Here is a 27,500-nt window from a genome sequence, read left to right on the forward strand (position 1 = left end):
TACGGCACAAACTTACTAAGCATACTACAACCACTGCCATCAATTATCATCGTTGATGAGCATGCTTTTATAAATATCAAAGTTATCATAATAGAGTAGATATCAATAATCTATGTGGGCATGCATGCGCGTGTGTGTGTGTGTGTGTGTGTGTGTGTGTGTGTGTGTGTGTGTGTGTGTGTGTGTGTGTGTGTGTGTGTATTTAGTATACTTGTTCTACCTTCTCAATTGGCAGTTTCTTGCTCATGGGCAGGCACTTGCTGTGTGTGTGTGCGTGTGTGTATTTATACATGTTCTACCTTCTCAATAAGCAGTTTATTGCTCATGGTGAGGCACTTGCGGTGTGTGTGTGTGTGTGTGTGTGTGTGTGTGTGTGTGTGTGTGTGTGTGTGTGTGTGTGTGTGTGTGTGTGTGTGTGTGTGTGTTAATGTGCGTGTTACCTTCTCTATTAGCAGTTTCTTGCTCATGGTGATGCACTTGTTCAGCCGCTCCTTGTATTTCTCCAGGAGTTTCTGCTGTTCGTCTATCTGTCTCCTGAGGTCACAGTTTGCCTACAAGGACACAGGGGAGTGTTATATTGTTGAAGTTAATACAATACAATTATATAAATTACATCATACATTTCTCATAGAGCCATAGTTTTACAGCCATTAAAGTGATGTCTATCAGTGTCACAGTTAAGGGAGAGCCTTTAAGGGAGAAATGTCCAACATACTGTATTTCAGTGTCAATCAAAGCTCTGATATTCACAGATTTCATCACTATCTCGATTCAAAACTATTTCTTTTTTTCATTCATCATTACCCACGCTGACCTGCACATGCATGTGCTCCCTCTTCTCCCCAACCCTGAGCCAAGTCCTCCACACACACACACACACACGCGCGCGCCTGCGCACGCGCACACATTTCCAATAAACATACGTCGTGATGACATCACTGACAACAGCATTATATTTCAATATCTCGCAAAAGCTCAATTGTTAAGTAGTTTTCTCATTTGCAAACTGGTTGGTGAATGAAGAATGGTGCCCCAAAAATTGTTGTGGCAAGGCTGACAGCGGGGAAACTTAATTATTTTCTCTGCGGAGGCGGGGCATCAGCAAAACGTGAGGTCACAAGCACAAGTGGAGGATGCAAGGTCACATATCGGAATGCCCTCACACAGTTGTCCATCCTTCCCTTCTTCACCCTCCCTCTCTCTTACCCTGAGCAGGTCGTCTATCCTCCCCTCCTTCTTCTCCAGGTCCTGATTCTTGTTGCTCTCCAGAGCCGCCAGCTTCAGCAGAGTCAGGTCCGTCTGAGAGAGACACACACACACACGCACATACACGTACACACACACACACGTACACACACACATCGGGTAGAATGACAGTCAGCACCCATTTTGAAAGTTTGCGCCCCCAAATAGTTTAATCAGCTAGTGAACCTTGTGTAGAGTGCTAGTAGTGCTTGTAGTGCCCACAAGATTTGCTTAAATCCGTCCGTTGGCCCTTACAAAATTATTTAAAAAGTTACTACGCCATGTAGTTTCCACAAGGAAGAGTGCGACACTGCTTCTTCACGTTTCATGACTTTAAAAAAAAAAAAATCTTGTTGCTGACCTTTCAGCAACTAGGCCTTCATCAGATTCAAAAGTTGCCGAGCCCCAAAAAATATTTTGAAGCACAAATGGACAGAGAACAAGAGTATGGCTACAGTATCGTCCGTGGGCAAAGTTATAATAACAGAGAAGCAATCGAGATGATACAACCTGAAAAACATTAGCCAGAGAGACACACTGCCTACAGGCTGAGAGAGAGGGAGAGGGAGAGAGGGAGAGAGGGAGAGAGATGAGCCAGAAAGATATGGCCAAGGTTAATGAATCACTAACTCTGTGTGTGTGTGTGTGTGTGTGTGTGTGTGTGTGTGTGTGTGTGTGTGTGTGTGTGTGTGTGTGTGTGTGTGTCAGCCTGTGAGGGTGTGGGTGTCAGCCTGTGTGGGTGTGGGTGTGTCTGCATCAACCAATAGCGGTCCCACACACAGACAGAGAGCCGTTGACACAAAAAAACTGAATCCAGTAGAGAGGATTTAAAAGGCAGAGCTTTAATCACAACCACTTGGCTGCATGTCTAAGCATATTTAGGCACTGACGTAGTGAGGTGACGCAATGAAACACCACAAAAATGAAATCAATAGGGCTGTAACGATACACTCAACTCACGATTCGGTTTGTATCACAATTCATGACCTACGGTTCGATACACCACACGATTTCACCAACATTATAAACTTTATGAATAAAAACCATGATAGTTTATAGTAAGAATAGGTTACAAGAGGCTACTAATAATTTTTAAAAGTTTCTATATAATATTGGTGATGCTTGGAAGCACTATCACTTCATATCATGTGGTTGTTTTCTGGGCTGATGGGTATCAAAACGTTAAAAAGGGCATATCACGATACTGCCTCCTTGTAACACAATACAGTCTTGTGTATCGTGTCTCAGTATGGTGACTCTGTGCATCACAATTTCTCAGTTCGATACAATATCGTTACAGCCCTAGAAATCAATTATGGCAGGGTCTACTACACTTGAGAACAACACTGTTCAGTGTTGCACTATTCCATATTTTTTGAAATTCCGGTGTGAATTCCACTATGATACATAGAAGAATGTTAGCTAAAAAATCTAGTAATGTCTGTCTTGTTACTTCTGCTATCCACACAATGAGTGCAGTTACAGAGTCAAACAAACTCTTTATTAACTCCAAATAAGGCAGTGTTTCGGGAATATTCCGGTTGCAGAACGCCATTTCACAATTAATACATTTCGGAACTTTTAAACTGAATACTAAGAATATTCCCAGGGTTCCCACTCTAATTCAGATATAAAATTCCATGATTTTCCATGACTTTCCAGACCAGAAAAACAGAATTTCCATGACCACTTCCATAAAAAAAAGACGTTCAAACGTTTTAAAAAGTGTAAAAACTGAAGATTATCTTCACCCCTCGAGATGACGCAGAGCCACCGCCAGAGTTCAGTGGGCTCATTGCATTCTACAATGTTGCACATTACAGTGCGAAACCAAACCGTCTGTGGCGAAGCGATGAAGTATAATCAGTGAGAAACAATGTTATACGCCAAACAAAAAGGTTTTTGCTTCTAAACAGCTGTTAAGAAAATTCCATGATATTCCATGACTGTGCATTCAAAATTTTCAAATTCCATGAATTTCCATGACTGGAAAAACTTTTATGAAATTCCATGATATTCCAGAAATTCCATGACCCGTGGGAACCCTGTATTCCATTTGAAATCAGAACACTCGATATACAGTATGTAACTCTGAGTACCCCAGTACCGTCAGTGTTTTCCCCCTACTGGCTCTGCTTCCTGCCTCCCTCACCTGTATGTTCCTACTGATAAAAGGACTCTTGCATTAAAAAATTTTTTGCAAAGGTGGCTGCCTTCAACATAGGCCTCACGTGCAGGGGGAAAATCCTGGTTTGTGTTCATAGTACGACCCTTGGAGGACTTAATTTTTTTTTTTTAATTGAAGGTGGCCCCTTGATGAGGAAGGTTCGTCAGTCACCCCTACAATAGATTCTCTGGCCTGCCTCACCTGAATGCTGCGACTGTTGAGCTGTTTGGGGTGCATCATGTGGTCCGCTGAGCACAGGCTAGTTGGAGAGGAGCTGTTCTGCCTGACCTGGGAGACAAAACAAACAAACAAACAAACAAACAAACAAGAAAACACATTCAGTCACAATGCCAAGAGAGCAGCAGATCAGCATAATCTGCTGAATAGTTCAAGGAGGATTTCAGAGCATTTTAGTCAAAAAAAAAAAAAAACATTAAAAAATTGAAAATTCACAAGCCTTGAGAACTGAAGACCACTAGAGACCTGCGATTACATTTGTGTTTCTTCCCGCAGCAAAACCACTCAATTAATGCAAAACTATTTTGGTTTGCTTGTTTTAATAAAAAAGGGAAGCTTTTTCCAAAACAAACCAGGAATATTAATTCAATACAGGCACTAAGCAGATGAGTTATGCAAGTGTGTTTAGCTTGTTTGTGCCTCCTCTGTGTCCAAGTGATAACGCATATGAATGTTTAACCGAACGTGTCTGTGAGGTGTGTGTGTGTGCGTGTGTGTGTGTGCCTGTATAAGACAGAAAAAGAGACGAGAAAGCGTGCATGCGCGAGAGACAGAGACGGAGAGAAAGGACAGAGAGGAGGTGTGTGTTTGTGTGTGCACACACGCATGCATGCAACCAAGAGAGTAAGGAAACAAGAGGTGTGTGTGTGTGTGTGTGTGTGTGTGTGTGTGTGTGTGTGTGTGTGTGTGTGTGTGATTAAGTGTGTGAAAGAGAGCGTGAGGAATATGACTGCGTGTGTGTTTGCATACAAATGTGTATTTGTGTGTATCTGAGTGTATGTGTGTTTAACTCACGATGGAGCCAGGTGTTGAGTGAGAATGTGAGTTCAGGGGAAAATGGTGTGTGTGAGTGAGAATGTGAGTTCAGGGGAAAGAGGTGTGTGTGTGTGTGTGTGTGTGTGTGTGTGTGTGTGTGTGTGTGTGTGTGTGTGTGTGTGTGTGTGTGTGTGTGTGTGTGTGTGTGTGTGTGTGTGTGTGTGTGTGTGTGTGTGTGTGTGTGTGTGTTTCTAACTCACGATCAAGCCTGGTGCCGAGTGGGAATGTGAGTTCTGGGGAGAGCGCAGCATTGGAGGAAGACCCCTCACCGGACTCGAGCCGTTTCCCCCCTGATACTGAAGACCACACACACACACAGACCTCTGGTTAGGTTGAGTAATGGTCAGATTTGTTTTTCTGACCAGTAATTAGATTCTGAAAGTCTGTACAAGGTGTATTCCTGTGTGTGTGTGTGTCTAAGCGTGTCCTCAATGCAAAGTCTAGTGGATAATTCCATCTCCACAACCAAGGTTACACCCCTGACACACACACACACACACCACACACACCACACACACCACACACACCACACACACACACACACACACACACACACACACACACACACACACACACACACACACACACACACACACACACACACACACACACACACACACACACACACACACACACGCTTCCAGAGGTCATAGATTCTAATCACGCTCTTCTGTCAGACTGGTCACACTCCACTTACTTCGAAATAGTCGCTAATCTTAGGTCCTCCTCGCCCAGACGACTTCCCTGTAAAAGAGGAACAGAGTCAGACTCTGATTCACCACCTGGGGGAATTGTACTTCAGAAGGATGGAAAAAAAACAAGTAAAACACCATCCAAACATCATTTCATCTTTAACAACATAATTGTGTGCACATCCCACCTCTGTGAGGCCAGACACAGAACAAAAGCACACTATGACACTCCGACCGAATCATTTATTTAAAACATACAGAATATTTTGGCTCATGCTCAGTTTCATTGTGTGTGTAGTTTTTCTCCAAAAATCTTTAACGACTACTGATCCAACAACTGTTCCATTTCCCATGACCACTCAGGGCAGGGTAAGGCAGGACCACATGACCTCACTCACCCTGGTTGCTCTCCGATTGGTTGTCAGCTTTCCTCTTCCTGCCTCTGGAGGTTTCCGAGTGCTTCTTTTCGGGAGTCTGTGGAACACAAAATGGCGGAGGGTGAGAGATGAATGCTACAGGATTAATGACTACAGGCAAACAAACTGTGGGTGCATTCCAACATGCGAACTTGCGCCCCGCCTTCTGGCCCCTCCTCCGTGGATAAAACAATTAAGTTTCCCAGCTGTCAGCCAAGCCAAAACAACAACTTTTTGGGGACTATTCTTCGTTCACCATCCCAATTGCAAATGAGAAAATGACATTACTGTCCTTTTGCAAGATGCTGAAATATAATGCTGTTGTCAGTGATGTCATCATAACATTACTTCCTGGTACGAGGCCACAAGCACAAGTGGAGGACGCAAAGTTGCATATTGGAACACACCCTGTGGCTTTGACAAGGATCTGTGGCTTCCCATCAATTCCTTCCTTTGCTCGTTGACCTGTGGTCTTGTTACGCGAGGCTTGACACCATCTAGAACATTTCAGTATGATCCGCTTTTTAATTCAATGTCTAGCGCAAACACAACACTCCCTCATTTGCAATTGGAATATTGATCGAGGGAGAAGCCCCTCCCCACAAAACGCTGCTTGAAAGCAGCGAAACCTTATCGTTTCCTCCACAGGAAAAGGAGCAAGAAACGAGGAAAGAAAGCAGAGGAAACGAGTAGAGGAAGGAATTGAAATGCAGCCACAGCCAACCAGATCACAGAGCCGACTGCTGACAACCTGAACCACATCAGACTAGGGCAGAGCAGATTCAAATTCTAAAAAGATAGATAGATAGATAGATAGATAGATAGATAGATAGATAGATAGATAGATAGATAGATAGATAGATAGATAGATAGATAGATAGATAGATAGATAGACAGATAGATAGACAGACAGACAGACAGACAGACAGACAGACAGACAGACAGACAGACAGACGGACGGACGGACGGACAGACGGACGGACGGACGGACGGACGGACAGATGGACGGACGGACAGATGCTTTTTGGAAAATAGTTCTGTGCCATATAGTAGCTTGAGTGGCAATTTTGCTTAGATAAAAACCTGATATTACACTGTTTTCCTGAAAGAGCCACTGTGGTCATGCCCTCTGCACGGCATCACTGTAACACCAGCAGTGGAGGGCACAGGTATACCACACATGCACGAACAGACACCAAGGAATCATTCCAATCCCTCTATTCTCAGGAGTTGTGATGTTTTGATGCATAAAGAGGTCTGTCTGTCTGTCTTTGAGTGTGTGTGTGTGTGTGTGTGTGTGTGTGTGTGTGTGTGTGTGTGTGTGTGTGTGTGGTGTGTGTGTGTGTGGTGTGTGTGTGTGGAATGCCCCATGCAGCACAGCCGAAGGCAATGGTTCTCAAACAGTTTCTGTTTGGACCCCATTTTGGACCTACTGTAAGAATATTTAGTAACCTTCCTTCCCCCCCATACCACACCACCCTCATTTTCCAAACGACAAACATGTTTTGACTTCGCTAGCTGTGAAGTGAACAAGAAAATTCAATACATTTAGAAAAAAGTGAATAGCATTACTTTCAAATTTATGGAATGGTTTTATTATATGAAAACATAGCCGAAGTTTTATATAAACCGTTCTTCATCTCTGGAAGCCCCGCTGCAGTGACTCTGCGCCCCCCTTAGGGGTCCCTGCCCCCAAATTGGGAACCAATGACCAAGGAAACAAGAGCTCTCGTAACACACAACGCGTCACATTAGCCAAAGTCAATACACACTCACAAACTGCAATGAAAACACAGATATATATCCCTAAGCTCCAAAGTATGCACACACACACACACACACACAGACACACACACCATCTCCTCCAAATAGAACATGATATGGATGTTCTTTCCCACTGGCAGAAATGCCAAGCTGCTAACCTTTAGTAAAGGCAGGGCAGGAGAGGGGGGCAGGGTTGAGCTATTGGCTTTGCAATGCAATGGGATGGGTGGAGTGAGTGTTTAGAGCCCAACAAAGACCTGGCTAGCTGGCGAATACATGGGTTATCAGTGTTTATCAACACAATGTTATTAGGAGGGGCAAGACACTGGCAGCCAACCACATGAGCTAATTTTTTGACTGACAGCGGTTTCCAACAATCAGAGGCTGAGTTGTGCGCAGCTAGGTTCGCACAGTCAGGTTATAAACAAAATGTAGAACCCATGTATAAGCTCAGTGCATCTTCCCAACGTCTGCAAAAACTGTAAGTCAGCCACATCATCATGGCCACATGTACAAAGATATCAAAAACACACTTACCGAATATGCGGGTGAACCACCCCTCTTCATGTCAGAGTTCTGCAGGAGGGGAAATAAGAAGGTGTGAACACCTCTTCAAACAGCATCTACAGGTATGCTGATGGATGGACTTATCGGCATAGATGATATATACATACATAGTACATACACACATACATCTGCATATCTGGACACATGAAGAGGTCTCCTGAGCCAGGTTCTATCCAGTGGATAGGTAGTACATCCACCTGCCTACCCCTATTTAAACCTTCTTGTTATGCTCACAGCATTTCTGACCTGCTGGCTCTGGTTAGGCTGCCAATAGCTCTTTTGAATGATTTAGCACTAGAAACTGCCATCCAAATAGTAATGGCACCACCCTCGTAACCATGGATAATTAGGTGGTTACATTGTGACTACCTCTGGACCAGAAATACAACTTCACTATTTAGTTTCTACCTGATAAGTTAATAAAGGCTATTTCTAATAAGTCTAGTGAACTGCTGGGTCAAACTGCTGTTTAGGCCTGGCTTCTTTCTGAAGCTTAGTTCCCATAGCTTCTGTGTGTCATTTGTACCGTTTATATACTGTACTTCTACTAGTTTATGAATATATCTGGGATATTCTGTGCATATTTGGGAAATGGAAAAAAAAGCCTTTTATAGTCATCATACCAAGTACATTTTAAGGAGTTGTTGTGCATATTTTTATACCGAGACTGAGAAATTCACCTCTGATTCCTTGTCGCTTAATGAACCCAGACTGCCAAAGCTGTGGTTGGAGCATTCATTGTTAGTCAGACCCTAAAACACAGACACAAAAACAAAGCAGACCGGTCAACATATTTGGCTTGGACATGGATGAAGCAAATTCGTTCATTCATTGTGTGTGTGTGTGTGTGTGTGTGTGTGTGTGTGTGTGTGTGTGTGTGTGTGTGTGTGTGTGTGTGTGTCACACCATTGTCTGTTTGATATTTATCCGTCTACAAGTAAGGGGTGTAAATCATTGCCTTTAAAAATCGATATCTAATCATATCGTTATGGAGGCTGTGATTCGATTATTTTTGATACTTAAGAATGGCCCACGATACAATACGACTCAATAAATTTTTTCCCCCCAATACAATACGACTCAATTAATTTTTTCCCCCCCAATTACTTTTCCAATTCTATTATGTTATGGACCTAGGGCATTGGGTAGGGGCCAGCGATTATTTTCGATATTTAAGAATGCCTCACAGTACGTTTCGATCGTCAGCCGTAGGAACTATGCATCGATACATATCGATTATTATTTACACCCCTGACTACAAGAGGGTAGTCATGGGTAAGCGGTTAGGGCGTCAGACTTGTAGCCCAAAGGTTGCTGGTTCGACTCCTGACCTGCCAAGGTGGTGGGGGTAGTAATCAACCAGTGCTCTCCCCCAGCCTCCTCCATGACTGCGGTACCCTGAGCATGGTACCGTCCCGCCGCACTGTTCCCTAGGGGCGCCATTGAGGGATGCTCCCGTGCACAGATGAGGCATAAATGCAATTTTGTTGTGTGCAGTGTGCAATGTTCACTTTTGTGCTGTGGAGTGTTGTCACAATGAAAATGGGAGTTGGAGTTTCCCAATGGGCTTTCACTTTCAGGCTTTCACTTAAAAGTGTGTAAGTGTGTGTTTGTGTGGTTTGTGCCTCCCTCCCCCTCACCTTGGCTCCCCCGCTAGCGCTGCCGGTGCTGCCCCCAGTGCTGCCCCCTCCTACCGCCCCCATGAAGCGCGCCTCCAGCAGCTCCTGGCGGCGAGGGTCCAGAGACTGCAGCTCCTCCATCCCTCCTGCACATATAAACACACCAGGAAAGAACTGTTAAGTTAATGACAACCTAAAGCCAGGCATGGCTTTTTAAAAATTGTATTTTAATACAAAATATTATATTATGTATTATTTATTTTATATAAGCTGAAGATTTAGTTTTAAATCCAGAGACTGCAGCACCCTCATCCCTCCTGCACGTATAAACACACCAGGAAAGAACTGTTAAGTTAATGACAACCTAAAACGAGGCATGGGTTTTTTTAAAACAGTTTTTTAATACAAAATATTATAAGATGTTTTATTTATTTTATATAAGCTTAAGACTTAGTTTTAAATCCAGAGGCTCCAGCTCATCCAGCCCTCCTAATAAAAGAAGGCAAGGTTTATTAAATACATGAAACAATACAATACATTACACTAGCAGCTCCTTCATCCTAGATTACATTACATTACATTACATTGCACTTAGCTGACGCTTTCATTTAGTCAAAGCGACTTACAGTTATTATTTTCAGGGTATTGGTTACAGTCCCTGGAGCAATGTGGGGTGAGGTGCCTTGCTCAAGGGCACTTCAGCCATGGAGGGAGATGTAGGGAGAGGTCAGGGGGTATTCGAACCTGCAACCCCTAGATTGAAAGACCAACTCTCTAACCACTACGCCTTGACAGCGCCTTAATGTACACAGACTTGCAGAGACCACATCAGTACTGCATCACTTCCCCTCCTCAACGGATACTTGACCCTGGATGTTCGTCTGAACTATGCACAGTGACCTTTGGCACTCCTGAACACTTTTTGGACACTTCTTCACTTATGACATTTTGGCTGCTCTGTGCCACTAAGCCATGACATATATGATGAATCACTGACTCATACTTCTCATCACCAACCGCAGATCCCAACAGCAGGTCACATTCGAACAGCAATCACCACAATCAGTCCCCTGAAACAGTATTTCTTAACTGGTGGGTCTGGAGATACGCTAATGAATAAATGACTGCCACGTTAAAGAGAGGGTGAAACATTGTTCATACTCATCTCCATTAGTTGATAGACAGATTGTATGTCAGCATAAAATACATACACCGGTCAAGTACCACCAGCATAAACCAGTCTACGCAGTGTGCCATAAGACATGTGCACTGTAGAGTAGGCGAACACTTACAGACGCAACTTGTCTCGCCAACCAATATAAGATGCTCTGTGGCAATTCATTTATTACAGCACCATCACATCGATTTCATGATTTAGATAAATGATAAAACATTAGATAAAATTTCCATAACTTTTTGAAAACTTCTGGACAAAATCAATATTTTCCAGGGAGTGGAAATTGAATTATAAAATTCCAAAACTTTTCCATGACCATAGGAACCCTGCTTACACTGGACCACACCAGACAACTTCTGCTTTTGGTGGACAATATGCACCAATGTCCACAACGCCGGAGAACTAACAAGGGGAGCCTAGGTCTATTGTAGTGTTTCTCAACGGGGTCGGTAGAGCCCCCCAGGGGGCATTGGGGAGCTCTAGTGGGGGCGTTGAGAGTAGCCTCGCGACGCCATCCTCTGTACTCCACCCAAAGATGTTGGCTCCGCACATCGTCTGGCAAAAGCCTCAAGCTCGGTTCTCTCAGTGTTTCACCAATCAGCAAACAGTTGAGAGTGGTGACGTAGAACTCACCCGCGAGCTCCGTTACTGATTGGTTAAGGTAACTATATTCACAATTTCGTTTTGTTATTTGTATGCTTTTGCGACGCTATAACGTAACAGGTATGCTAATAAAGCACAATATGGGTTTTAATTTGAGTTTGGAACTTCAATTAATTTAAATGATAGAGTAAGATCAGACTATCTCCCATCGTCCACGGAGATGGATTCCTCATGGCTTTTGCCAGACTGATTGACGGAGTCAACAGTCGGCTATTCGCCCAGGCTACGTTGAGAGGGCTACAGCTAAAATGAGGCGGGGCTTAGTTGCCATCGGATGCATTAGTCTGTCATTTTTTTAATACTAAGGGGGCATTGGCAGGCTTATGATGAGGCCAAGGGGGGCGTTGGGAGGCTTATGATGAGGCCAAGGGGGGCGTTGGGAGGCTTATGATGAGGTTCAGGGTAGGGATGCACCGATACACATTTTTTCACTTCCGATCCGATCCCGATATCTAAATTTGGATATCTGCCGATACCGATACTACTCCGATCCAATACCAAAACCTCATACATGCATGAATTTCAACTTGAGGCAGGCCCAAGATGACTATTTGGTCAGAAAAGGAAGTCAGAAGAACAGGAAACCAATTCATAAGTGAAAGTATCAAGTAAAAAAGTAACAATCCCATCCTGAAAACTAATATGCAAGTGTTATGACTTCAAATTAACATTACACCTGGCTCAATATCAGTCCTTTGAAAATTCCGATACTTTGGGAAAATTCCAATCCGATCCGATCTCTGGAAATATGTTGATATCTGAACCCGATACCGATACACAGATACCCCATCCCTAGTTCAGGGGTTGTTTGTTGAAAAAAGGTTGAGAACCACTGGTCTATTGGGTCAGGGGATCAGAGGGTTGCCGTTTCAAAGCCCTTAATAGTAGGGAAAATGCCTGTGGTCTCCATACACCTTCATCCATGGCTGAGGTGCTCTTAAGCCAGGCGCCTAACTCCACACTGCTCCACCAGGGACTGTATCCAATACCCTGTAATAAGTAGCAGCCCGTTGCAAAAGTATAGGGCAGTGACTTTTGGGAAAGCATCAGTCAAGTGTAATGTAATGGCACAAAACTATGGGGCAGGCTAAATATTATCAGGCCATACAGGAAATAAACAGAACTTTCCTCAAGCAATTTGTGTCCTACACCACACAGAACAGAAAGCATGTGGGGAGTGTTACACTCTGTAGTTGTAAGCTACTTAGCTGAATAGCCTAGCCTTGCAGTAAGGTGACGGTAGCATAAAATCACCCAAGTAAAACCACACACCACTTTGAGAGTTTTATTGACAAGGGCTGCAGACACTCGCAGGCTACTGATAAAATGGCTCGTCTTGTCGTTTCAACGCCGTGTCTGCTTTCTGGGCTGAAAGTGGCAGATCTTAACAGGCATGTAAAAAGAGGGTTCACCTAAACTGCCCTGGGATCGTTAAAAAGAATTCACAAGCTGCATAACAAGGTCAGCAGGTGTAGCTTCATCCTGTGTGTGTGTGTGTGTGTGTGTGTGTGTGTGTGTGTGTGTGTGTGTGTGTGTGTGTGTGTGTGTGTGTGTGTGTGTGTGTGTGCGCGCAAGCATGGTTGCATGCATGTCTGTAAACATGTGAATGGAATCCATGCATATGATGCAAACAAGAATTGCCAACACTGAATAATATTATCCATGATATACCACTAAACAAAAGTCGAAAAGCTGTGGCGTGGTCGCTGATCAGCTTTTTTTTTAATCGTACTGTTTGCTGTCCGTGTCTGCACTGAACCACTAGGCTAGAGCATCCCTAAACTATTACAAGACACCATTTTAGTGGAGCGATTGTTCATTAAAACCCCATTACATTACTTCAAAAACCAACTGCCCCTAACGGAATGGGGGGGGGTCAATGCTGGTAGCGCGGCCCTGAGGATGATAATGAACATCTTCGTCAACGTCTTCAGGCTGCACACGACTCCATTAGATCCTCAGACCCGCAAACAAGACACCAGCACAGAAGAGAACAGAGCAGGAAACATAGGCCTGTGGGCCATATCATCTGGCTATTTAAGGTGCATGTGTGTGTGTGTGTGTGTGTGTGTGTGTGTGTGTGTGTGTGTGTGTGTGTGTGTGTGTGTGTGTGTGTGTGTGTGTGTGTGTGTGTGTGTACACTGTACACGTGTGCCAGCCAGCCAAATGATGGTGAAATTTCAGTTTGGCTGGTAGAAAAGGCCAACTTACTAGCCACTTTGAGCCATTAGTTAAGTGAGTGTTTGTCTAGTAAGATTCACATCTACTAGCCATTTTAGCTGGTGATGAAAAAGAGTTATTTTGAGCACTTCTGTGTCTGTGGGCACTTCAGAGTGCTGGTTAGCTCTGTGCTGTGCGTGGACAAGGGAGGTCCACAGTTGCTGTGTCCTTGTATTGTGCAGTGTGTGTTGTTCTCCCGGGGCCTTTCCACAAAATGTGGTTCTGTTTTGTCTATGACAGTTTTTTTGCAAGTTGCCGCGATTGCGCGCACACACACGCGCGCACGCACGCACGCACACTCTCTAATCCAAATACAACTGAGTTATCTGGAGGGGTTCAATGCTTTGAATTACACAACACTGGGCAGGCACATCCTCCCTCTGACTTTCTCACACACACACACACACACACACACACACACACACACACACACACACACACACACACACACACACACACACACACACACACACACACACACACACACACACACACACACACACACACACACACACACACACACACACACACACACACACACACGGTTCATAACAGCTGTTCATAACAGCGGCCAGACACAACCCAAGAAGCTGGTCGTCACACCTAAGTGTCGGAGCCCCTGACCAGTCTACAGATGAAGCAGTTGAGACAAGATACCAGGGGTGCATTTCTCAACAGCATCGTTGCTAACTTAGTTAGCAACTTACTTGGTTGCAATACAATTTCTCATTGGCAACGTACTAAGTTGCTAACTGGTTAGCAACGATGCATTCAAGAAACGGGGCCCAGGACAGCATCTCAGGCACACACAAACTTTTTATTTACTGGGAACAATTCCACATGCCACTTTAGAAGACTCAATGTACTTTCACACCTCCATCAGTGACCAACTGGATGTCATGACTAGAGAGAGAGAGAGAGAGAGAGACAGAGAGAGACAGAGAGAGACAGAGAGAGACAGAGAGAGACAGAGAGAGACAGAGAGAGACAGAGAGAGACAGAGAGAGACAGAGAACTTGAAAGGAAAGGTAGATGATGTGAACCTACAAACTTCATACAGTCTTAGCAAATTTTCATCCCTTTGTCCTCATACTGTAGTCTCAACAAACTTACTTCTCAGCCAAACCCTCCTAAAACTGAATCTGGTTGTTGTTGTCCTCCGACCGGCCGAGGTGTACAGAATTGCAGGCCAGCACACAAAGTAAAATGACTAAGGCATGCAGTATATAGAATAAAAAAATATTGACAAAAAAAAAACGTAATAAATCTACATATAAGTCACCTTGACAAACAAGAAAACGAACATAATTCTGAGATGCAAGACTAGATAACTTGACCCAATAGCAAACAAAATATTATAAATCCCAACAAACTCGCCAATAAATGTCGCATTTTAACAACTCACCCCAGGATTGCTCCCCATAAGGATACATGGTGACCACACCAAAACAGCTGATCGATATCCTATGCATGATGATGATGATGATGGGGCTTAAGTCTTGACGGACTTGACACAACCTCAGCGTGGTTAGTTGGTTAGTGGATAGGCTGTAAAGGATTCTTGTTTGCAATGCGTTAGCCCACCACAATAAAGTTGTTTTTTTTTTAAACTTAATCTTATCTAGTAGAGTGCCTTTGGAAATCCCTGGCAAGACTTACTTAAATTTGACCAAACTTGAAAGTGACAACTTCAGCGTAGCGTCCTTACGCTGATGTACCAAATGGCAACTTTTGCACGGCTCTCTCAGTACTAAATCTGCTTCCTGCTGGAAGGCTGCTGACTATAAAGGCTTGAATGAGAGGGGAAAAACACTGACCTTGTGCCCTGTCTGTGGGGTTGGGGCGGGGTTGGGGGGGATAGTGAAGCCTATAGGCTACACACTCTTGTGGAAACTTTTCCATTGAACCAGTCATTTCACTACTGATTCGCCAACCTGTTACACAGCACAGCTCAGCTCAGCTCTCCTGTAAAGTTACTAAGAATCTCAGGCCTACGTAAGCAATTGTTCACGTGCCTGTGCCTGTGCGCGCGTGTGTGTGTGTGTGTTTCCCTCTTTCTGTTTGTTAGGCCTTCAGCACACAGACTGTAAACCCAGCTACACTTGCATGATAATTCATCAAATCAAAGTATGCCTCTTAAGCCACCATTACAGCCCGATCCACACAAGCGGACAGCTACAGCTGTAACCTGAAGGGGACAGCCATACACTCAACTCAACTTGGGCGTTGCCATGTTGTAAGCTGTCACGGGTAGTTTCGGCAGTCAAACACATCAAGATTATGTCACTACTCACTACTACTGCTGCCACATATCATATGCATCCCAGATGACAAGCCCACACCTGCTCCGCACGCACACACACAACCATGTCGTGGGAAGGGTATGAAGTGTGTGTGTGTGCGCGCTGCATATTTGCAGAGGGGGATGCCACTTACCCCTAAATAGGCAGTGGACCAGTAAGACTTGCAACTTGGTATGGGCAATGCTGATATACATTTGATAAAGAAGTCTTAGTTGAACATAAAAATACCTTGATTTTAAATATTTTGTATTTTATGCAGACTCAAATCAGTGTTGGATGTCACACATTAGAAATCCACATTCTATGGGTTTGGCCTATCCATGACAACCCTTTGACTACATAAAAAAACTGTATATCACATTTAACCCTCTTAAGCTGTTAAATAAGAATTAGGATGGCTGGTGTTTTGCCATTTCCGTAGAAGACACAAAATCACTTCTTTATGCTTGTCAGGAGGGCAGAGTTGATTTTTATTTAAAATAATTATTGGTTCAAGTGTGTGTGCAATGTGCATTTGCCAGATCTTCCTGTTTGAGATTCCAAGATACACTTGCTTTTGCGTTGAGCAGAAGCAGAGTGGGCTGGGCCGCCACATCATTCCTCAGGAGGAGGCACTGCCAAATCTGGCAACCCCAAAAAGACGACGGAAACCCTAAACCAAGAAGGACAGCAGGAACGCATGAAGGTCACGAGGCCAGAGGGACACCCGCACACACACACACACACACACGCACACACACACACACACAACAAACTCAGTAGGTACACAAGAGTCCATCTGACACCACATGCATACACACCGGCAAAGGCAAACACACACCAAATCACTCACTCACTCACTCACTAGAAAACAAGCTGAAATCTGCATCATGGCTGCCTGTCTGTGAGTGGGTAAAATGGATGGCCACCTCTCATCTCAGCTTGGCCTTGTGGAGGAAAGCTATCCGGGCGGCAGAGATAACGCAAAAACAGCAATCGCAAACAACACCCACAGAACAAGACGAGAGGTCCACTGACAGTATCCCGAAAAAACAACAACTGCAGCAGAGAGAAAGAGAGAGAGCGATCGAGACAGACGGTGAGAGGGAGATAAAGAGAGGCAGACAGAAAGAACAAGAGAAAAGAGAGGGGGAGAGTGCAAGAGGGGAAAGAGTAATATTCCATGTTGGCATGACTAGGAATGAGGAGAATGGTCGTGAGAGAGAGAGAGAGAGAGAGAGAGAGAGAGAGAGAGAGAGAGAGAGAGAGAGAGAGAGAGATGCACAAACATTCACACACAGAAAGAGATAGAAAGAAAAAGAGGGAGAGAGAGAGAAAGACAGCGAGAGACAAAGAAATAGACAGACAGACAGACAGACAGTCAGTCAGTGAGTCCCTGGCAGCAGGCAGCAGGCATCCCTCCTAACACACTGACTGACTTCCTCCTCATCAGCCATCTCCTGCACTCATCAGCTGGCTGGCTGGCAGTGCTGCAATGCCTTGTGGGATAGATAGCCAGCCAGCGTGAGGAAATGGCAGCTGGTCCTGACTAGGGTTGCATCAGGACAGCACAGGACAGGACAGACTAGGATCACTGCATAAGGTAGGCTACCATGGTAGCGGTACGGCAGGGATAGAACTTAATTTTTCCCCCACCAGCTATGGCAGGTAGATTTTAAAATCTACCTGTCACTAGCTATTTTTACTACTAAAAGTGACTGGTGGGTTGAAAAATATACCCGTCAGCCCTGAAATTTACCCGTCCTTGGCGGGTGGACGGGTGCTTATTTCCAACCCTGAGCGGTAGGCATGCATTCACTCTCACAACGCACAAGACGTAAACAGCAAGATGTTGTAAAATTCTTGCTAATCTAATGCTTCTTTTATGACAATCAGACCATTATTTTGTGGTGACTGTAGATAAACAAGCATCGGGACAAAACACTGTGCACAAGGTAGGCTACGGTAGCGGCAGGCCTTCACTCTCAAACCACACGAAATAAGTAAACACCAATAGACTACATGCCTGCTTCAAGTAAAGAAAGAGGGTGATTATCAGGACAACTCGGATGTGGGTGTGAAATTTTAAATTATAAAGCCAGTGCAGTTGTTATTTGTACATTCTTGCTTCCTTTATGACAATCAGGCCCGGATTCTATGTCGACCGTGTTGTTACAAGTTTATCAAAGTGATACCAGACTCACTGCACAAGGTAGTCTACGGTAGCGGGGTTACTTCCAGCACTTTCCAGTTCAGGCGGCAAGCCACGTTGACAAAAAACATCCAAATAACTACCTTGATGAGGTCCCGAGAAAACTTACTTTATAAACTTATAGTATATGTAGGTGGTTCATAAAGTTGCTTAACAAAGATGACAGTCAACGGCCTCCAATGCCAGCTTACACCACCCACCTTGATAAACACAAATTCTGCGGGAAACGCCAATGTAGGCTACATTTTCGCTTCCTTTATGAAAATCATCAGACACTATCTTGATGTTTTCATGTTCTCTTAACACACATACTCCATTTGAAAGTCTCTGCTCTATGTTTTCCCTCTCCCCAAAACACAAGCACTCTTCAAATCAGTGAAGCTATGCATGCATTAGTAGTACAGAATCATGTCTGCCAATTGCCAAGTCAACGCCCCTGCACAGACAGGTGGGTCAACCCTTACAAAGGGAGAGATGGCATTTCAGATGGGATGCAGCAAGCTGTTGGTGTGCGTGCGTGTGCGCGCGTGCGTGCATGTGTGTACATCCTCCACCTGTTCCAGACACAGCCACAATGCTTTTGCTGACACAGGATTTTAAAAGTGAGGGCTCTCTTGCACTTTTAACACACATATTACCACTTAGGCACATACATCTTATGAGAAACACTATTGCAAAGTGAAAAGTTGAACCGATCAACAATTACCACAATGGAATTCAGTACAAAAGGATTTTGTCTTGCCAGAAGTCATTGTGCTGACTTGCCTGTGTTTTAAAACGTCCTTGCACCATTCCCCACTATGATGACTCACTTAGTTCTTAGATAGATAGACGTCATGGCAAGGTGCCAGGCTTGAAGTTATCATGGAATGACACGGCCTGAAATTTGCAATGGCTTGCAGCACAACGTCATCACATCACATTCAAGGAAAATTACACGTTCAAGGGAGGGTATATGAACAGCCCGGAAAACTTAACGAATGGTTCATTCCACAAATCTTTGTGTTAAGCTTCAGGCATACCATTAAGGAGAACTAAGTTATGTACCAACAAAACCAAACAAAGTGTCCAAGACAGGAAAACCATGGCTTATGAGAAATGTGTCGGAGCAATTGTTAGGAAGATAGGCCTACATCTTCAGAAACCACTTGTGCCCACCACAAGCAAGTGAAAATCACAAGGTGACAGACAGGAGGAAATCTGGCAATTAGCGCGTCAACGCCGTAAATGCTCTCCTTCATAGACCATCATAAAGAACCAAGGTGAAGGAAGTTGACGACTCAATCCATTTCCATTTTAACATTTCCTACTGATAAGCCAACAATGCAACCTGCGTCCACAAACTTGCAGTCTAGCGAGAGACAACTGTTCCCTGAAGTACGAGAGAACACCAACTAAACGTGCCAATTTCATTCAAACATGTTCAGGGATTTAAAAAAAATGTTTATGCACACACAAATGCCAGACCATATATTCCAACAAGCACGAGTCATGTTGCACCATTATCTTTTACACCAGTGTCACTCTACAAAGCCAAAGTATGACTACACAGATACAAACAGCTTTTAGCAATGCTGCTAGCACACACACATATTGCTGATCACCATGTAGCGGGGCAAGTTTAATACTATTCTCGACTGTCACTGTTCTTTGGGAATGTAACAAAACGAAAACAAGGTCAACCCCGTGGTTATTGTGTAGGTAAAAGAGTGCTAAATCGAACAAATAATTTGTAATCCGTAACGCGATTTTTTTTGCTGGCGAGGTCATCCCGTTAGCCAAACTAGCTAAGCTAGATGGTGCCTTCCTACGCTGACCACCAATCACTCGGCCTGTGACAAGGCTAGCTGGATATGGCACCTTTTTTCCAACAAAATACGAATATAAAGCACCTAATACTTCACATTTTAAAAAAGCAGAGTTCAATGTTAAAGTAGTCGTTGGCATACCTGCTCAGGCCTTCACCGGGTACAGAGATATTTTGTTAAGAAACCAAGCCCGGTGCTTGAGATGAAAACTGGGACCAAGATGGCGGTCCCTCCAAACTTCCACTGCTACCGCTGCTACTTTGGACACTCATGAAGCCACTTTCCACATCGGGAAAGAGGGCTCACACAGGCGACGACGACACAGAATCCTTTAGAAATCCCCAACTCTGTCATCGTCCAATCATCAAGCGTTTTAATCTAGGCTTTTCGTTTCGTGTCCTTTTTTTACATTTTTATCATGATCTCCTCTCTACCTCTGCAGTGCGTCTTCAAGTGGCCCATAAGAGTGTATGAAGTAACCTTTACAACTGGCGTCACTGCTCGCATCGCTGCTGCAAAACACTATCGCGAGGTCCGTGGCGTGCACCTACAAAGTGCCACCGAGGAGATGACAAAACAAAGGCGGCGGCCACCCAAAAAATGCCAGAAATCGCTTACTCACACATCAACGCCATATTTCAGCACTAGCAATAGGCCTATCTGAAAATCCCTTCACGAAAGACAGATCAGAATCTCTGGGCCCTAAGTGCATTGGATAGGCTTATTTATAACGAAGATTTTTATTTATTTATTTATTTATTTATTTATTTATTTATTTATTTATTTATTTATTTATTTATTTGCAATTGGAATGCTTTTCCATTATGTATTAGCAATTGCAAACTACTTGTTGCCAGCAGTGGGGTGATCTAATCAAATTTACACTGCTGACATCAATGGGTATGTTGTCCTGGGCCCTGGTAGAGAGGGGGCCCAAAAATGGAGTCCTCATTACATGTAGCCTATTGTATCGGGGGACCTGTCAAATGACTTTGCCCCGGGCCATTTTTCAGGTGAAAGTGTGCATGCAGACAAATGCACTGTGTGTGTGTGTGTGTGTGTGTGTGTGTGTGTGTGTGTGTGTGTGTGTGTGTGTGTGTGTGTGTGTGTGTGTGTGTGTGTTGGCCTATTCATTCAAACTCACGCTCGCTCTCTCCCTCTCCCTCTCCCTCTCCCTCTCCCTCCCCTCCCTGTGTTTGTGCACTGAGTTCAGTGTGTTGTGTTTGTGTGTGTGTTTGTGCAGTGCACGCATGTGTGTGTGCGTATAGGCTAGCATGTCTCTGTATGACAAGGGTGATTCAAGACCTAGGAGATTTCCTCACACAAGGTGCAGTCTCTATTGTGTCTCCCTCTCCTATGCTTTAAGCCCTTGCTGCCTCCACAGCTGGCCATTTGTGCCTCGCTGCCATAGCCATTTACATGGCTCTCTCCTGACAAGGCAGCCAGCCTGTTTCTCTCCCCGTATACCAAAGCTGCCTGTTCGTCGACATAGCCAGGTCCTGTTCCACGCTCATTGTCTCTGTCATGCAACCGCGTCCAAATATTGAGGGAAATCAAGCCGGGGGAGATCAGTTGTCCCGGGCCAAGGGAGATGGGGGCCCAGAATTGGGTCACATTGTATGTTTTGGATGTTTGGATGTATGTCTTTCGGATGACTGTCCCAGGTCTGGCCAAAGCTGTCAGCTGAGTCTGACCACAGGGACCCATTAACAAAAGACACTTTCCCGGGGTTGCATGTGCTCTTTCAAATGGGGTGTTGTATTCAGGGGCGGCTGACAGCTTTGACCGGGCCCGGGACAAAGTCCTCTGAACAACCCCTCACCTAATACATGCTGAGGACCCAATTTGCCGGGACAACTAACCCCTTTGTCCCGCCTGTTGCCTTCCCTGGTTTATGAAACAACTGGTGTTAAAAGGATGAAATGTCCCCATGAGTATTTCATATCTGGACTGACACTCATTGCCCAAATGTGTTTTTTTGGGGGCTTACTTGGTTGTCTAATCTTCATGGATGTTTTGGTGTATTTTCCTGTTCACTTCTGGCCTACCCCTCTGCACTGTTGAAAGGTCATGCAGCCTCTGAATGGATTGTGCTGAAGAGCAGAAATTCCACCACAACATGTCCGACTATCTGATTGGAAAAGTACTAGGCACTCCCACACCCTGAAGGATAGCCCATACAACAGCATTATATTCAAAGGACACAGTCTCCAAAGCATTGTTTTTGCAGGCAGGTACTAATAGGCCAATTTCTTTTTTTAAATGGTAAACATTTATTACCACTGTGAAGATTCAGTTATTGATGAGTCTTTGCAAGTTGGTTATATTTCTCCAAATTGATTCGCAAGAATAGAATGTAGATTAGAAAATAAAATAATAGATTAACATGGAATGGAATGGAGCAGGAAGTTGGGATTTCAGCAACAAAGTGCTCACTCACAAGTGTCGCTGACACACACAACACGGTCAATTGATTTGTCTGTCCATCTATATCCATTGTAAGCCAGTTAACTTTTTGCAGGGTTTGCACACGGCACGTCCGTGGACCTTGTTAATTTATGCTTTCAAAATTAAATCACCTCTGACACACTTCTGTGACATTTGTCAATTTTTTTCCAGCCTATCCGTTTAAGAGTAAGTTAACGCACAGCCTTATGACCCTGACAAAATACCGTGCCCTGCCACTGCTGTGAAAAATGTGATCTGAATGTCGCTGAAAATGTTGAGACATTTGGAAATGATTCTCATGCATGCTCACCCGACACACACACACACACACACACATGCACGCAGACACACACATACACACACGCACACGCACACACACACACACACACACACACACACACACACACACACACACACACACACACACACACACACACACACATACACACACACATATGCACGTACGCACGCGCACACACACACACACACACACACACACACACACACACACACACACACACACACACACACACACACACACACACACACACACACACACACACACACACACACACACACACACACGCACACACACACAGTGAGATAAGATGCAACAGCCTTCTTATACATCATTCACTATTTTTACCTGCGTTAATAATTAATTGGGGAGCTTGAATGAAAACTAGCTGAATATTGCATTATTTTCCCCTAGAGGAAGAATCTGTGGAATTGTGAATTCAAGTGTTTGTGGTTTATGTGGTTTTCCAAACATATCGGCAGTGTCTGACATGATACGCATTAAAAATAAAAAGATTTCCTCTGGTCTGATCATCTGGTATCAAGATTTCATTTCTTCCCTCTGAAAAACAATTGCAATTAACCATCGGCCTACATGATTTTATGTGATTTATTGTCTTGGCGTTAAGTAAACTTGGCAGCAACTGGCACCATTATAAAATATTTTCTGTCCAAAAGCTGCGGACCTGCATGTGATCAATGTGACCTGATGTCAAATTTCAGTCTATTAATCACTCTGCTTCAGGTGCTTTCATGGAGCCATCTCATTCTCTCTTTCTTTTTATATTAGTTCCAGTCTGTCTGTCTGTCTGTCTGTCTGTCTGTCTGTCTGTCTGTCTGTCTGTCTGTCTCTCTCTCCCTCTCTCTCTCTCTCTCTCTCTCTCTCTCTCTCTCTCTCTCTCTCTCTCTCTCTCTCTCTCTCTCTGCATGCCCTTTGCCTCTGTCTTGCGAAACGCCCCAGAGAATCTTCACCCTTTTTAGACACCTGCTCACTTGGGCTAACCTCATTTTAAAGTCAGGAGACATGTTTCCATGGCAACTCAATATCCCCTCACAATATGATATAGTCTAATGTTGTGCATTTTGGGAATGCAGCGAAGACGTCTCTTCCTTTCGGTTGCATTGTCGGTCAGTGTGTTTTTGAGAATTTAAATGGATAGACTGATATATACAATGCCAGACGATAATTACAAGGTATTAACTAGGCTATATGCATAGATAGCACCCCTCCCCCCATGTGTGTGTGTGTGTGTATGTGTGTGTGTGTGTGTGTGTGTGTGTGTGCGTGCATGCAGGGCCGCTGACAGCTTTGGCTGGGCCTGGGAAAGAGTCGTCTGAAAGGGCCCCCCACCCAATAAATTCCATGAACGGAGCCCAATTATGGGCCCCCAATTTCCCTGGGCCTGGGACAACTGACCCCTTTGTCCCCCCTTGTCAGCTTCCCTGCATTCATGCGTGCGTGCGTACGAGCGTGCGAGGGTGCGCGCGCACGTGCGTGCGTGCATGCGTGTGTGTGTGTGTGTGTGTGTGTGTGTGTGTGTGTGTGTATGTGTGTGTGTGTGTGTGTGTGTGTGTGTGTGTGTGTGTGTGTGTGTGTGTGTGTGTGTGTGTGTGTGTGTGTGTGTGTGTGTGTGTGTTGATGAGGTCAGGCTGATCAGCAACCAAAGATGGAGATATAGGCAGACAGTATTTCAACAATAAACAACTTCAACAATCTAACACTAAATAAACAAATGAAGAATGAGACCAACAATTTGTAATGAAGTGAGCATGTTTTCCCATCTAGCCTACTGTAGCCTATTTCAAGAAACTGGTGACAAATCTTTACAATGTGATGTAGGCCATATGCCCCCCAGAAATATGGCCTACATGGAAATTCTTTCAAGCATAAACCACGTACATACAGTACATTTAGCTCGGTGGCATAAACGGATTGCGCCTCTAGTGGTCAGACCTAACAGAGAAAAGAGATTAAAAAAGACGATGACTGTATTGGCCCTCCTCAGTACTCGTAGCCACATCTCGCATCATCTTTGCAGCTGTCACAACCAACGCTCAAGACGATAATATACCCATCTCCTCTCACTGAGAATTAAATCTTCGAGATTTTTACCTATCGCCAACAGGCTATAATAGGTTGGTGCATTTGTATCTGTTGATTTGTTATGAAATATGTGCGAATAGGTTTGCAGATACATGAGCCGGGATGCTTTCAGTTGATGATGAAACCGCTAACATTAGCAAGCTAGCTGGTTGACATCCCCAGTTGATAATCCACATAGGCTTAGTAAGAAGAACTATGTTTTGCGTGGCCACTCAACATTTGTAATGGTGTTATTACTGTATAATTACATAATTATAGATCAGCCATTGTGGTATATTTCTTGAGGTTGGCAAAAGACGAATACAAAACCGCTCGGTTTGTTTTGCGCAGAAAGAATGTCGCTGTGGCACTTGATGGAAGGTTAGCCATACAACGCCCAGTTGGTATGACTGTTTGATATCCGGATAAGAAACCGGGATAGCATTGTAATCATATCAACACATATCACAACACTGTAGGTATTAATATACATCATTACGAATAGGTGGCTACTTTCACCCTAGTTTGATATCATGTTTATTTATTTATTTATTTTGTCCACGAGTTGAAGAGAAATAATTTCAGTTTGTGTAATGTAAACAGACTGCTATCTGACATCACACCACACCTTTTATATTTTCTTTTGTTTGCTTTTTTCCCCGCAGCATCCAAAACCTAAAACCATTCACACTAGAATTATTCCGCAATTCCGGCACTTTCCACACCAACCTGAATGGGTTACCGTATATTATGCTTTTCTTGGACCCTGGTATAGAATAATTTGCGATGAAGTTTTAAACTTTAATTTAAAAGAATGGCAAAAGCACTTGCTTTTTCGTGCCGTTTAGGAAAATAATTCATTACAATTAGAAAGTCTGCTGTTATTGTTGTTAGGCTTATTCTTGTGTTATGAAAGTTTTTTTTTTTGTCTACACGCAGCAGGATATTAGTGCGCTTAGTTTTGTCTGTGAAACAGTAATGACACTGTTGTCAGAAAGCTGTGCTCTCATCACATGGCAAGAGTGTGATCCTCCCTCAGTAGATGCTTATACTTGCCTTAAGCTGCACAGTAATGTTCACTGAAAGTATTTTCCCAGGAATAAACCCTCATGTCATCTCATCAGACACTGGAGAAACTTCCTGTGGGGGCGCTAAAATCCATACTGGTACACTGATATTCAGAGCCAAGAAAAAAACTTGAAGTGAAGAGCATAGTGTTCTAGCTGAGTTCGTTAGTCTACCTATTGGCCTAATAATGTCCCTGTGTACACCATTGGGAAACAAGTAAACAATAACATGCCCGCCGTGTGTTTTTTAAGACAGAGTCTGTTGTTAATCATACTGGTGTTGACCAAGTTATCCAAGGAAAGGGAGAGAAATCCAGTGTGCTGTGATTGAGTGTACCCTCCATTTTCTTGGATAACTTAAACTGCACATCGCCAGCACCTGGACACCAGCTGTGAACAGGGACACTGTGCTTTAGGTATTGACTGAGTTGTAGTCTTTTTGTGTAGATTCCTTGGTTGTTGAGAACACTCAACATTGCAATGACATTAAGTAACAGATTACAACTTGGTCATTACAAATTTGGAAACAGTACGGTTATAACATAGGCTCTGTGCAAAGGGGTTAATGTGTTGCCTAAAGACTCTTGTAATGTCATAACAATGTTGTTTGGATGTCGTTGGATTACTTTCAGCAAATAGTTGTCACAACAAGAAGCTGAAGCTGCAACATCTTTGATGACATCCTGGTGTGTGTGTGTGTGTGTGTACATGCGTGCGTGTGTGTGTGTGTGTGTGCAGCTTTGGCAGGATGTCGGATAAGAGCGAGCTGAAGGCGGAGCTGGAGCGTAAGAAGCAGCGCCTGGCCCAGATCCGAGAGGAGAAGAAGAGGAAAGAGGAGGAACGCAAGAAGAAGGAGGTGAGGAGGAGGAGGCTGGTACACAGATTAGGAGTAGGTTTGGAGGCGCTAGTAGACAGCTGTGGAGAAGGTGTGGAGGTAGTTGCAGAGGAAAGAGGAGGAGTGCAAGAAGAAGGTGAGGAGGAGACTGTAGCCTACTGAGGAGGTCGGGAGGTGCTAGACAGCTGAGAGTGGGAGAGAAGGAGGTGGGGAGGACACTATGGCGTAGCCCCTTAATGCACGCCGCACCTCCAGTGGCACGCTGTAATAGTCACTGAAAAGTTAACTGCCATAGTACTACAATATTATGACGTAACTCAGGGCATGTAGTAATGCACTACGACTTGGTCATTGCCATTCTAGTAATAGCCAATTTATAACGCCACGTCTTTTAACGGGTTATAAGGTTTTGAGGAGACTGTAGCAACCTGGGAGTGGGGAGACAGAGGTGATTTTCAAAGTCTGTTTATTTGTTGGGTTTGTGTGTGTCTATATTCGATAGTATGTGGTTTGTCTGCATTTTACACGTTTGTTCTGTGTGCCTGACTGTGTGGCTCACGGTTTTCTTGTGTGTTTGTGCATGTTTTCTTTCTATGTGTACATGTTTGGTAATGATGACACCTGCTCTGTATCTACCTCCAGACGGATGGCAGAAAGGAAGGGGGTTCCCCCCCGCAGGATGACTCCGACCTGGAGAGGAAGAGGAGAGAGGCAGAGGCTCTACTCCAGAGCATGGGCATCACCGCCGACCCTGCCATGGGTAAGCAGCACAATGCATCCTGGGACATTGGCTATGTTTACATGAGACCTTTAATTCTGAATAAAGCATACCGGTAATTCCGCTTTGAAAACGTCACGTAAACACTTCAAAATTCGCAATTAAAA

At 44.1% G+C, this 27,500-nt stretch overlaps 2 protein-coding genes across 5 annotated transcripts in view; one reads left to right on the forward strand and one right to left on the reverse strand.

Moving 5' to 3' along the window:
* tlk1b (tousled-like kinase 1b) overlaps positions 1-20,499 on the reverse strand; it is a 42,869-nt gene extending 22,370 nt beyond the window's left edge. Inside the window, exons 1-10 of one of the 3 annotated variants that reach the window (XM_063211797.1) lie at positions 20,027-20,499; positions 9,545-9,669; positions 8,585-8,656; positions 7,875-7,913; positions 5,556-5,631; positions 5,163-5,209; positions 4,666-4,761; positions 3,614-3,700; positions 1,207-1,299; positions 441-551 (exon numbers count right to left, since the gene is read on the reverse strand). In XM_063211797.1, coding sequence (XP_063067867.1) covers positions 441-551; positions 1,207-1,299; positions 3,614-3,700; positions 4,666-4,761; positions 5,163-5,209; positions 5,556-5,631; positions 7,875-7,913; positions 8,585-8,656; positions 9,545-9,664 — 741 coding nt within the window. In that variant the 5' untranslated portion in view covers positions 9,665-9,669; positions 20,027-20,499. Of the gene's footprint in view, positions 1-440; positions 552-1,206; positions 1,300-3,613; positions 3,701-4,665; positions 4,762-5,162; positions 5,210-5,555; positions 5,632-7,874; positions 7,914-8,584; positions 8,657-9,544; positions 9,670-14,988; positions 15,925-20,026 lie in introns of those variants that run through there. The other 2 variants (XM_063211796.1, XM_063211798.1) reach the window with 2 other exon arrangements.
* A 4,156-nt stretch (positions 20,500-24,655) lies between these two features.
* The window catches only part of dync1i2b (dynein, cytoplasmic 1, intermediate chain 2b), a 29,714-nt gene continuing 26,869 nt past the window's right edge, over positions 24,656-27,500 (forward strand). For both annotated transcript variants that reach the window (XM_063211801.1, XM_063211802.1), the window contains exons 1-3: positions 24,656-24,766; positions 26,519-26,636; positions 27,258-27,375. In XM_063211801.1, coding sequence (XP_063067871.1) covers positions 26,529-26,636; positions 27,258-27,375 — 226 coding nt within the window. In that variant the 5' untranslated portion in view covers positions 24,656-24,766; positions 26,519-26,528. The remainder of the gene's footprint in view (positions 24,767-26,518; positions 26,637-27,257; positions 27,376-27,500) is intronic.

The sequence above is a fragment of the Engraulis encrasicolus genome, chromosome 12 (assembly GCF_034702125.1).
Source record: "Engraulis encrasicolus isolate BLACKSEA-1 chromosome 12, IST_EnEncr_1.0, whole genome shotgun sequence".
Taxonomy (NCBI): domain Eukaryota; kingdom Metazoa; phylum Chordata; class Actinopteri; order Clupeiformes; family Engraulidae; genus Engraulis; species Engraulis encrasicolus.